This window comes from Branchiostoma lanceolatum, chromosome 12 (genome assembly GCF_035083965.1).
Source record: "Branchiostoma lanceolatum isolate klBraLanc5 chromosome 12, klBraLanc5.hap2, whole genome shotgun sequence".
NCBI classification, from domain to species: Eukaryota; Metazoa; Chordata; class Leptocardii; order Amphioxiformes; family Branchiostomatidae; genus Branchiostoma; species Branchiostoma lanceolatum.
This window is the reverse complement of record NC_089733.1, coordinates 8,792,327-8,805,442: the sequence shown is the minus strand read 5'-3', so window position 1 is coordinate 8,805,442 and position 13,116 is coordinate 8,792,327. Positions and strand designations below refer to the sequence as shown.

Sequence of the window (13,116 nt, the reverse complement as noted above, 5' to 3'; positions counted from 1 at the left end):
ATGTATTTCAACACTTCTATTGTGTCTTGGTTTCAAAATATTGCCCTCTATGTAAAATTAATTAATAGAACTATAACTTAAAACAACTTTTTACGTATAACGTATTTGATTTTCAAATGCAACTGTAGCTGTCCGTCACGCTCATTTAGTAATAATTCCAAACTCATTAACTTTCGTTAACCTAACAAGGTGACGTCACGGCCCTCGGCGAGGCACTCGTATCATCATCATCATCATGGCGTCGGTAGGAAATTTGGAAGACGCGGCGAGGAAAAGAAAAGAACGTCTTGCCGCACTCAAGAAGAGAGCACAGGACAGCAAAGACGTGAGTAGTAAGAGGCCAGTCTTCTGACTGTAGTAACGTAGATTATAGCGTGTTCGACATTGAAATAAAGTCATGCGGGGTTGATTTGTTTGAACGTCGGAGGGGGGCACGGATAATTCGTGCTATGAAAGAAGACAGTGCGATGTTGGTGAATAGTAAGAATAACAGTGAAATTATTTACAGATATTTGCTGGGAATGGTCACAATGGTACATTTTATCGACGGCTCTTCATCTATCTATCTCTACCATGCAAGTTTTAACGTACGGATAATATTTTGTTAAGTTAGATCTATTGCATATCATATGAAAAACAAATTATGGAGCTTCAAATAGCTTTTGGTATAACAGGGAAATTGAAGATCAGATCGTTTGAGTTTCATAATAAGAACTATGTGCAAACTATTTTCTCTTCCTTATATTTGCAGACTGGTCAGCATGAGGACGAACCTCCAACCAAAATAGCAGCCAAGTGAGTTATGATAAGTTCTTTATTCAGTCAGCAAAATACTTATGTAATTCCTATAAACTTTTCATGCTTGCTTTGCGTGAACTCAGCTCCTGCTGTAGTGTTTGAACGACTGTGTGACCCAAGGGACATAGAAACAGATATCATGTTATATTATATTATATATATATAAATTATAATATATGATTTATAACTTAATGTTGTGTAACGTTGATGAAAGTTAGACATCCAGGTAGTAAATATGCAAAAAAATAATAACTCAAGCAACTGGATAAAATTTTGAAAGTCAATGTTGTACAGACGAAGCCACTTAATGGCACCTCGGATAAACGCACACTCCATTTAATTGCACCGAATCCCAAAATCCCAAACCGGTTCCCATTCAATGCATTGTTAGTGACTCCGCATATCTGCACCGCACATTGTCACCAATGCCGGATAACTGCACCAAAATTTTTCAAAAATCCTTGACAAATTAACTAAAAAGGTGCTCTAAAAATCGGCAAAAGTCGTACAAATGAGCCGATACCTGCCGGTGTAAAGGCGCAATACCGCCGATATGTTTAAAACTGTTTTAGTAACAAAAGAAGGCAGTCTCCATTGACAGTTATGTTGATAGGAATCATATGGGTCCAGGGCGGGTCACGTCGGCATAAAGACATGCACGCCTACCAAAGGCGGCATTACGCTTTGGCAGACAGCATGTTGTAACGTTACCCAATAAAGATTGGTCTCTACCTGTACACTGTCTAATTACTGTGAATGCATTCAAGTTCGCGGGGATTTGATTTCGGGTCGCGGCATCGCTATTGTCACATACTACTGCAATGATAAAAGACCTGCATCTTTACGTCACATTCAGTCGGAAACCGGACAGTAACTCCGCAATGGCTATAGACGCGTAGATGGACATAGCAGACGCTTTTGGTGGTGCGGTGCTGACGTGATGGCAGAGCTGAATCCGCGTTGTAGAAACTTCCTGCATTATCCGGAACGAGGTGTACGCGGGTTCGGCTCTGCTATAAGGAGAATGATCTGTCACTGATCAAACTAGAACTGTGAACTCAATATTTTGCTGGTTCTATGAGGTATGGTAGCGCAAGAATTGTAACGTAAGCTACTAAGGTCAAGTAAGTCTCGACTCTGGGGCGTTATCCAGCCTGTGAAGAGAAAAAAACATGGTGTTGCGGTCCAGCTGGGAATTTCGCATAATTGCACCAGCCGGATAATTGCACCAAAACCGCTGACAAATGGGTGGTGCAGTTAAGCGGATTCTACTGTACATGTGTTTGTTGCACTCTTCCCAGGGAGCCCAAGTTCCGTAGCTACCAGCCTGAGGATGCCCAGCTGAAGGACAAGGCTGTGGAAGCTGCCAAACCAGTCCAAGGTCTACAGGCTTTCAATACAACTTTTAAGGGGAAAACCCATGTCCACATTTAGCAGGGTTTATGATATTTACAGCCATGATGTCACGCTAGCCTTCGCAATCTCTAAGCAATCTCTAGCTGGCTGGGGTTAATGAACCCAAGAGTAGCCTGGAATCCAGACCTATTATAGCTCCCGAGTCTCTCTCCGCAAATAGTCAACCGGGGCCAGACCTATTTGCGGAGAGAGACTGGGGAGCTATAATAGGTCTGGATTCCAGGCTACCCAAGAGGGCTGTTACTATGGGGCCGGCCACTAGGAGCGCGATTTAATCAGGCTAGATGTCATGCCAAACTAGCCTGGTTGAATCGCGTTTATAGCAGCTGCCCGATACTGGTCAACTCCTAAACAGGGAGGGTACTCTCCAAGCAGAGGTTGGTGGGGAAGATCGTGACTTATTTATCATATGCCCCATTTTTTGTCTGCTCCCCCCCACCCCCCACCCACCCCAGAGCGGACAAAAAACGGGGCTTATGATAAAAAGGTCACGATCTTCCCCACCAACCTCTGCTTGGAGAGTAGGGGAGGGGCCATTACAGCCCTAGACAGGGGAGTTTGCATTACACAGACTAACGCCAAACAGACGGGGAAAATTGGTCGCCAACTGCAATCTTCCTACATCACAAGAGGGTTTTTCAACATATCCCTTTTCAAACATGCTGTGAAAATTGTTAGAAACCCCCTATTACAGATGCCTTTACTTTAGACTAATGTACATGTACTTCTCTATCATGCAACTGTTGTATTTCTTGTGATGAGATCAACGTTTGTTCCACAGTTGAGCCCATTGTACAGGAGCAACTGGAAGCATCCAAACCAGTTCCCCTGGTGGAAGAAGTGGTCAGTTTTCTCTTCTTATTTTTTCTTTATCAAACTATAACTTGTCCCTATCTACTTTTGAGTGTATTGTATTGTTCTGTTTACTATTGTTTTTGGCTATTCTAGTTTATTCCTTTCGCAAAAGGATCAATCATTTAAAATGAATGTCTGAATAACTAAATCATTACATCTTTGTTGTGGTTCAGGATTTGGTGAATCTGGCCCCCAGAAAACCTGACTGGTATGTACACTGTCAATATGAATTCACAAACTGTTTTAGTGTGGAAATCTTGTGTCTTTATGTATTTTTTTTTCCTTTTGCAATTTTTTTAGTCTAGGCCTAGTGTTGTTTGACTGAATAGTCTGTCTATGCAGGGACTTGAAAAGAGATGTTGCCAAGAAACTGGAAAAACTTGAGAGGAGAACACAGAGGGCGATAGCAGAACTGATCCGTGAGTAAAAATGTCTTACCTTTTCTCTCAATTTTTCACGGAAGGCCTGGTCTTTAGCACCGGTTCTTGGGTGAAAAATTGATACAAAAGATAAAGCTTGAAGTCAAGTGTCAGAAATACTGTAATTCTTGATTTGTTAACAGTAACTTGATTTTAGCTACTTTAACGGTCACTACTTGACCGCTAGAATTTCATTATACAAATATTTGATTACAAACATTTCAGACGATGATGTTTCTTCCCTCCGTTAAAATTAAATGATGTAAACTTCTGCCTTCCCCCCAACCGCTAAAAATTACCAACTGCAATATAAAATAGATTTACAGTAGTTGGCCATGGTTTCTCAAAATTGATGAAACTTTGGTGGGTTTACATTATGTTGAATTGCCTATCAGATAGACAGTTACATGTTTAACCATGTTACAAAGCTTAATTCTAAGGGTAAGATTTTGTTTTGTTGTACAGGAGAAAGATTACAGAGTGGGGAGAGAGAGGATCTGGCTGCTGTGGTGAATGCTAAAGCTGTAGCAGCAGCACAGAGACAGAACGATGACAATGACGACTATGACTCGGACTAGATCCAACTAAAAGACTTGTTTTGAACTTGAACATACCAAGCTCTTTCTTTGTTACCAGTGCAAGTTTTAGTATCAGCTTGTTAACATTGACATCAAGGTTTTATACCTTTACCTGAGACTACAAGGTAAACTGAGGTCAGTTATATCATAATATGAAATTTTTCTAAACATAATGTTTTAGGAACACTTTGTATCCAAACATTGGTTTGATATATCTTAGAGCTCCCTCTATTTGCTGTTGATACTCTGAAAGTTATACCCAGCTACTTTTGTCAGGAAAACAATGTACACTATATTTAAAGTTTCAGCTCCAGTAAGAGAGGAGGAGAATTCGGGCAGAAATGAAAACATGTATCAGGATCTTCAGCATTTCTCAATGATTTTATTAATAAATTTACACAGATTTTGATATGACCTGGAAGTCGTTTGAGGTAAGCGTATCTTTCGTCGTGTGTGCACCAGTGTTCCATCCAGCATGCACATGTCACCTGCTGTCCTGAGGAAGATGGTGGCACTTCAGACCGTGCTGGTTCCGACTTGGGTTTCGCGTTCGGTCCTCGATCATGTCTATCATCCTTAGGCTACCCTTGTTGTCTCGAGCGAAGATAGGGCTGTCGATGTACTCGCTTCCCAACCTTTTCTGCGCCGCCCGTGAGGCAGGCGTCTGCTGAGGGCGTGGCAGAACAATGCCCCCTGTGAACGATTGCAGGAATAACAGGGCACTGCTTCCAACATCTGTGGAACAGATATCATACATGTTACATACATACATGAAGAGAGAGAAAAAAGCGGTATGATTTAAAACAAACATTTTCAATGAAAAGGTTACATGTTGAATAAGGACAGTCCATCAGATACTAAAATATTCATACTGGAAAACACTGAAGTGCCCATTCCTTATTTGCTAGGATTAGTGAGGTCAGCAAATCTAACTGCAAAGCTTTTCTTTTCTTTTCTTGAAATGTTTTTAATCATTACATGTATGAAATAGTGTTTGTCATGGCAATTTTACACATGCATCAAGATTTAGAATATCTTAAAGCGTGAAGACAATTCTTCCAGGTACATGCTACATATATCAGAAAAATAGACTCATACCGAGGACAAGTATGTCTTCCGACATGGGGTAGGTATCGATTGCGTCATAGTTGCGCAGGCCCAGTCCGTCCTTTGGGCGGTGGATGTCCACCATGGTTTGCTCTACCACGCGTCTCTTGTAGCTCTCCCATTGGCTCTCTTGGAAGAACTTTTCACACAGAATCTTGTCTGGCGGAACCTGTTAGGACATTTTGATTCGATGTTTTTTTATCCAATCACAGACAGACCAGTTTTATCCAATCACAGACAGACCGGTTTCATTCAATCACAGACAAACCAGTTTTATCAAATCACAGACAGACCTGCAATCACAGACAAACCAGTTTTATCTAATCACAGACAAACCAGGTTTATCTAATCACAGACCAGTTTCATCCAATCACAGACCAGTTTTATCCAATCACAGACAGACCAGTTTCATTCAATCACAGACAAACCAGTTTAATCCAATCACAGACAGACCAGTTTTATCCAATCACAGACCAGTTTTATCCAATCACAGACAGACCAGGTTTATCTATCACAGACAAACCAGTTTTACCCAATGCTAGATTGTAACCCTTGATACTTACTTCGACCCTTTCCGTGTCGAGTCCATGTAAGGCCGGTTGTCCCTCAGACACGGCCCTGAAGTCCCGCAGTGTGACGTGCAGGATGCTGGCGCCCCGGCTCACCAGGCTCAAGTGCGGCGGGATGGGGGACTTGGACACATGGGCTAAGCCCTGCAGATGGAAAATGACTGTAACAGAATCCCGTGTGACGTAAAGAGAACATAACCCGACATTGTATTAAGGGCGTTTCTCTGGGGAAAATGGATCAAACGTCCTCGGATCGCAGCCGAATTCCCAAATATCAGAAGCGCCCACCGTGCACAATATGGCATTATGTTCGCGACATGTTGGATTACAGCGTACGTCTGTTAAACATGCCAACATGCGGCTGCTGTAATCCAATTACCCACCAAAATGGTCGCCGGGAGATTCAAGTCATAATTACTGCAACGCCAGGGAAAACTAGCCTCTATAAGAGGTCATCACGTGCCGACGTTACAGGGTCAGCCATCCAGAAGATGGCCATTTGTACGGCGACGGACGAAAGTCGGCGGGTCGAGTTTTCTTCTGTTGCAACTTAAAAGTTTCAACTGAAATAGATTATACTAAATTTTACAAGAAGGATTTTTTAATACTTACAAAAGCTTTCCCCGGTCCCAGTTTACCCAGCGTCATGAACGTGCCGACCCGCTGTGGGCAGTGGCTGATGCGCCGACTGTACTTCCGTTTTGCTCTGGCACGGGAACGCTCGTCTATATGATCACCACTGAAGGCGCAAGAGAAGGCAAATGTCGATAGCTTCATGCTTACAGTGTCGCAGATAAGCTTGGAAGCCATATTAGCTAACATACTGCTAGAACTTTAAGCACAACACGTATGCGCATTGAATTTTCGACTGCCTTCCTTAGAAGTAACGATTGGTCATAAGTTTCAGGAAGTTTGTATCGCCCGCCGTTTTGGTTGCGTGAATGTTGGCGTGTCCTGGTGCCCTGTGTCTTAAGCCCCCCTCTCACTGGACCTGCGGCATGCTGGCGGCGTCGCTGCGGCCGATCGAATGGACAAAGCACTCAACGAATTTCATCGACAAAAAACGAATCTTTTTAAGCTTTGTATGTTTTGTTGTCTTTTTGGTCATATTTGTACGCTCTGAACGATATTCCCAGTATAAAGTCAAGGGTAACACAAATCCAGTTTAGGACGCAGCGACGCCGCCAGCGTGCCGCGGGTCCAGTGAGAGGGGGGCTTAATGTTGTTACCATAAGCAACGATCGAGGGCACAGATTCTTCATATTTGTCTCATTGACTGTGGCCACATAACAGTTCATATCTAAATTTACCTTTCGACCCTCCCTACGTCAGCAGGCATGGGGATGTCGCTGAACGACAGGAGTTGTTTAGGCCCTGACGATTTCCGATGTTCCTTGAACCTAACCCCAACAACAACGCTTTTTCTCCGCGCCTGTTGAACCGCCTCTTCCTCCTCGCCGGCCGCGATCTCCCCCGAGGATTTATCAGAGCTTGCCGCTTGTCTGATAGGGGGCAAGGCGTGAAGGGACGACGGTGTTTTTGTGAGGGTTGCGGGCGACGTGACGCTGCCTTTTGCGGTCGGCAAGCTCTCCAACAGATGCGACGACGAAACTCGTGCGGAGATATTCGACTCTCCATCTCCCATTTCGATCGACGCTTGGGAGATGTCGACTAATTTTATAACGTCGCAGCTACCCTGTATAAAAGGGTAACACAAGAAAAGGCTCAGTATTTTGTCAATCTGAAAGAACAATTTTAAAAAAAAGATTTCGCCCGACCCATGGGCACTTTCAGTTATAGTAGAACTGAACTGAACTTTGCACATGTACAATGGCACATATCTCCATACGTCAGATTGTCATGGACGTTTGCAGCTCTGAACTTTTTACAGTTTCTATTTTACCGCTGAGGTTACTTTTACTGCTGAGAATTTTCTTATTTTCAATGTTGTAATATTTCGTGATTACGGCAGGGGGCAGTCTGATTGGACGGTAGCCGTTGCCCAATCCTGGATCAGGCTTATTCTAAACTCCTTCTCTTGACCACATCCTCCCAGCAGACCCGAAATGTTCGTTACCTCCCATAGCGGCCCTGCCCTTCCGAGCCCCTGAACACGCTTCTGGCGACGTCCCCAGCCAATCAGAGGGTTTGCTAAAGCTCATTTTGAGCAAAGCCGCAAAGGACGCTGGTAAGCTATCAGCCAATCCGCTTACGTCTTACATCGCTACCTAACTATTCATGAGCAACTAACGACTGTTAGTGCCAAATAAGGCTAGCTCATTAATAATATATGAGCAACTGTCAGTGACGGCCCCAGAAGCCAAACTTTCCGTTCAAAAGATCCAGGGCTGAGACCGGGAGGGTTTGCCGAACATTTCCCGAGCGGGTTTAAGCGCTGATAAAGGAGGGTACTTTACCACAGCAGTAATTAGAAACAATTTAGATTGCAAAAACCTTGGTGACGAAGACTATCATTGGCTCTCGTCCCATGTCGGTGACCACTACGTTGCCATGAGGCATTGTCTCCGTCTTAGACAGCGAGGCTAGCCGCTCCATGGGCGCATCTCCCCACGAGGAGAACAGGCTGAGTTTTCTGTGTTCAAACAAGAACAGGTTCAGGATCCTGTTACTGCATTTAAGTTCGTGGCGATTTAACATCACGGTAGGGAGAAGATGGACACTTCAACATTTACAGTACTTGGGAACACTAAGCACTGAATACACGGACGTTACCAGTGCCTTCTCAAAGCTGTGACAGACGTTGGTAGAATATACGGCTGATGATCAAATCTACATGTCCTACAATTGTGCACTGTACATGGTACTTAATAGTATACTAGTAGTTCTTTTTTAATACCATTTTATCTGCCAACGTTTTCGTTCTACTACCTTCCCTCAGGGTAATACCGACTGGTTCTACTTCCCAATGCTAGTCGCGAGGGTTGCAATAAAAACTCCTTTTGCCAGCTGGATACGGTCTTTGCAACCGTTAGATCTGCTTGAAGATTAGAAACTATCCACGGATGTTTCCTGTCCGTATCTACCTGAGGAAGTCGTTCTACTTCCCACTGCTAGGTGGCGCTGCAGTTCGAACGATGCGGTCCCAAACATGACTAAGCTTGTGATTTAGCTACCTGACGAAGCTATCCATGGATGTTTCCTGTCCGTATCTACCTGAGGAAGTCGAACTTGTACTTGAAGTCCCGCTTGAGGAGAACGTGCATGTCGCTGTCCTGCAGGTTGTAGCTGTCCACGACCACCAGTTCGGTCTGCTCCAGGGTCTGTATGGTGGCGTTCCGCTTGTCCCCTGTGATCATAGCCATCTCCTGGGGATCAGGTAAGGTAAGGGGTGGAACATACATTATCATCATTATCAAAGCAACTCTCTCCCTCCAGACGACACGGTCCGCCATGAAGTGCTCTCACTGCTACTTCCACAACAAGTTGGTCAATGCAGGCCGTCGACGTCGGGGTGGCCCGACACTGGAGTGTCCATGAGTTGGTGTCCAGAGCAATAGTTCACTTACAAGCTCAGCTTTGTTTCTGTATTACTGCCCTGCAAACCTAGCCCTTCCATTATAGTGTGTATAAAGAGAACAATATCGGACGTATATCATATTCGGTTTTTCCGATTGGAAAAGGGGCCTCGTCGTGTAGTTGACGGCCAATTTTTAGTATACTTTCGGGCGTGACCACTGCGTGGCCTCGTGGGACACCCTGCGGTTGCCGAGATATTTTTGGGCCCGGTTAACTCGAAATTAAAATCAACGCAGGACCCGATAGCAAATAGACGCCGTGAGCAGTCCACCGGGACCCGGCCGGAACTATACGCCCTGCGGGCACCGGCAGAATTGGGACTTAAGCATTAGATAGGACTACCTAAGTTACACTTACCCCAAATATTGCCCCCTTCCTGAGCACCACCATGCTGGCCCGCTGCATCAGCTCGTCCGGGTCGTCTGTGGTGACCACGCCCACCCGTCCCGAGAACACCATGTAGAACGCCGTGCCGGGATGGCCCTTCTTAATCACCACTCGGTTCACTCCCAAACTAGAAAGAAGAAGGCCATTCATATCTAAAAACGGGCATACATACGCAAAGGACTCTGTGAACACCTAGCCTAACATCCAACCTATCTTCGGTTCGAGCCACTGATATCGCTTCTCTGTCTATAAAAACCAGAGCAACAAACTGAAGCTAGAATAGCGAGTGGACACCCGAATTAATGTCAGGAGCACATTTCCAAACCGGTGCCCCTGTCGGGCTCCGGTTGTAGTTACGTAACCCTGGTATTATGGACTGAAAGAGAGAAAAGTTTCATGTCGAATGTAGATTCATCATGCCCCTCTGCAAATCTTCGATTAAGTAGAATTTCATACCTTTGGTATCTCACGACTCTACTGAGCATGTCCTGAATGTTTCTAGGATACTTCCTGAAGCTACTGAGACTGCGCAGAACAGCCCCTATCAGCTTCAGGTCAGCCGGCGTTCTCTCGGACGGCAGCTTTCCCGCCACCCGCTTGGCCGAGTCCGGGAAAAGATGCTAAGGAAATATTCATTTATTTGTCATTCATTCATTCACTCACTCACTCACTCACTCACTCACTCACTCACTCACTCACTCACACATTCACTCATTTTTCTCATTCATTCATTTGTTTGTTTGTTCATTAATTAATTAATTAATTCATTCATTAATATTCTTCTTCTTAATTCCTCCCTTAGGAGAGTATTGCTTTATCACACTTAAAATATAACAGTACTGATACAGCTTTAAAAGACAAAAACGTATATACAAATCTTACGGTGTAGGACATCCCTCACATCTATATGTCTAAGCCTGTGGCACTCGTTCTACTGCAGAGTTCGATTTCACTTCTGTCTCTCCTCCCATCATCGGGCATAATTTTTCAACGGCTTGTAAGTTTAATGTTCACTCACTCACTCACTCACTCACTCACTCATTCATTCATTCATTCATTCATTCATTCATTCATTTATTCATTTGTTGGTTCGTTCATTAATTCATTCACTGATTCATTAATTAATATTCATTCATTCATTTGTTCGTTCATTAATTAATTAATTTCATTAATATTCATTTATGTGGTCGTTCATTCTTTGATTCATAATCAGATGGGTCATGACGTGGTTGTTTTGGGGGTCAATACCAGAAAATAAGAAATGTATCTATTAATTCATTAATCGCGTCGTTATCTTCACTATTTCTCAACTCTTACATTTCAGACCACGCATCGCCTTAGTTATTTTTACAGCTTCGAAAGAAAAAGACGAGTGGTAGTCGCACGTATCAGCGTTATGGTTCAAGCTCTTACCTCAAAATCTGTCTTAAAGAAGCCAGCATCAAAGGAGAGAACGTTGCCCTGTTCCTTCAGGCATGACTGGCGTCGGGGCTTAGAGAGGCCCTCGAACACCTGTAGGTGAGGGTTTTTGTACTTTATGACATTCTTACAAAGGTGTCCAGAAACCTGTAACGTCCCCCGCCCCGACTGAGTGTGTATTTTTGTTGCTATGCTTATTTTCAATTAAAAATGACAATTTAGCGTTCAGAATTATATATATGAACACAAATAGAAGCTATTATATAACAAGAATAGACTTTTAGTAATATTATGGTTGTTGCCTTATATGTAATGTGTATGTAGATATTTGTGAACCATTAACCATTCAGTAGAATGGAAAAGCATACGTCTTACTTTGCCCAGAGTGTCCTCTGCGTACTTCCTCATGCACAACGCCACCTGACAGAGCCTGCGCACTACGCGCGCCGCCATGATGAACTTTTCTATCATCTGAAAAACAAAATCAACGATAGTCAAGATGTGTACCCTTCAAATGGAATATATCTGGATAAAATTCAACGTTATTGTACTACAATTTAAGTAGTGGGCAAAATTTTCTTCGAATATTCCCTGAACCACAATCTAGAATAATTCTACTACCTTCTCTTTACATGTGTACTTATTCGAATGAAGAGTTTTCATAGCACAAAAAGTCGCTACTTACGGTTTGTGTCTCTTTCACTGGAGACGGCGTTCTCTGTAACCGTACAAATATGAGATATTGTGAGATCTGGGTTACAACTTGATTAACGATTTTATAGAGCCAAAATTTGACGGTATCATGAAATTGTAACTAGTGGAAAACTTTACTATGAAACTACGTTGGCTAATATTCTCTTGAAAATATAATCTCCTAGCAACTCTCGCTTGTGGAAATCCGCCACTGTTTCAAGGTAAAAAAATCAACCCAATGCAAAATTATGCGACTCATCAAAATGTGCCACGTCAACTATCCAACTCTGAACAGGAAGCTTCAGTCCATCCGAGTAACACATTTCTCAATTGCCGGACTTACCACCCGAGGTAACGCCTGTGATTTTCGTCGGTGACCATGCCACGTACGTGCTCTTAGACGAGCAACCTCAGCTTGCGCGAACTGGATAGACTCTCGCCGTGGCCGGCTCATGGATTCTCGTCTCCCGCCGACAGATTCTCGTCTCCCGCCGACAGATTCTCGTCTCCCGCCGACGGATTCTCGTCTCCCGCCGACGGATTCTCGTCTCCCGCCGACGGATTCTCGTCTCCCGCCGACGGATTCTCGTCTCCCGCCGACAGATTCGCGTCTCCCAGCGGTTGATTCTCGTCTCCCGTCGCTGGTCTCTCGCGTTTCGTCGATGAGTTCCAGCCTACGGCGGACAGACTCCCGACTCCCTTCCATGGACTCCCGACTCCCTTTCATGGACTCCCGACTCCCGTCCATGGACTCCCGACTCCCTTTTATGGACTCCCGACTCCCGTCCATGGACTCCCTACTCCTTTGGACGAATTTCTCGATTCTGTCCATCGTATTGATGGATTTCTTTCCCCCTCTAAAGACTCGTAATCGCTAACCTTATTCCTCGCACTTAATTAACTATGAACACCCAGGTTGTGGTTACCAACAAGGTTTACCAACTAGTCATTGCCGTTTTGTGTTGATCTTTGAGCGACGTCGAATGTTGGCGTTGTTACAGTTCCCTTGGAATAATCTGAATAGAACATAGAACATCACGGTGTACATCCTATGGTTATCAGGAAGGTGCTTGTTCACCAGTGTTCTTATTGGTTGACTGAAACTTGGTGAATGGAGTTGCAACGTACAGCACTTCCGGTTGCCAGTGTATAATTTTGATAGCATTTTGATAGCATCCTTTACAATTACACAACAGAACCGGCCTATAGTCTATAGCTAGCTTGATCGCCATCTAAAAAGAACTTGATCAACCTGAAGTATATTCGCTCTGAAGACCGTTCACCTCAACTTGATTATGAAGTGTACCTCAAGGGTGATGCCTGGGCCCCTTTGTTGTT

General features: G+C 44.0%; 2 protein-coding genes across 2 annotated transcripts; one reads left to right on the top strand and one right to left on the bottom strand.

Moving 5' to 3' along the window:
- Positions 1-194: 194 nt before the first annotated feature.
- On the top strand, positions 195-4,475 carry LOC136446037 (coiled-coil domain-containing protein 12-like). Its single transcript, XM_066444311.1, has 7 exons — positions 195-325; positions 752-795; positions 2,100-2,179; positions 2,996-3,057; positions 3,243-3,277; positions 3,412-3,488; positions 3,954-4,475. Exons 1-7 carry the CDS (start codon positions 236-238, stop codon positions 4,064-4,066), a joined length of 501 nt encoding a protein of 166 aa, XP_066300408.1. The 5' UTR covers positions 195-235; the 3' UTR covers positions 4,067-4,475.
- LOC136446036 (cyclic nucleotide-binding domain-containing protein 2-like) lies at positions 4,429-12,764 on the bottom strand. The gene is made up of 13 exons (XM_066444310.1): positions 12,122-12,764; positions 11,771-11,803; positions 11,461-11,556; positions 11,080-11,178; positions 10,123-10,286; positions 9,637-9,793; positions 8,917-9,068; positions 8,197-8,335; positions 7,053-7,438; positions 6,355-6,481; positions 5,737-5,886; positions 5,165-5,342; positions 4,429-4,801 (listed from the first exon to the last, which is right to left on the bottom strand). The coding sequence occupies exons 1-13, from the start codon at positions 12,608-12,610 to the stop codon at positions 4,551-4,553; spliced, it is 2,421 nt and encodes an 806-aa protein (XP_066300407.1). The 5' UTR covers positions 12,611-12,764; the 3' UTR covers positions 4,429-4,550.
- Positions 12,765-13,116: the final 352 nt, after the last annotated feature.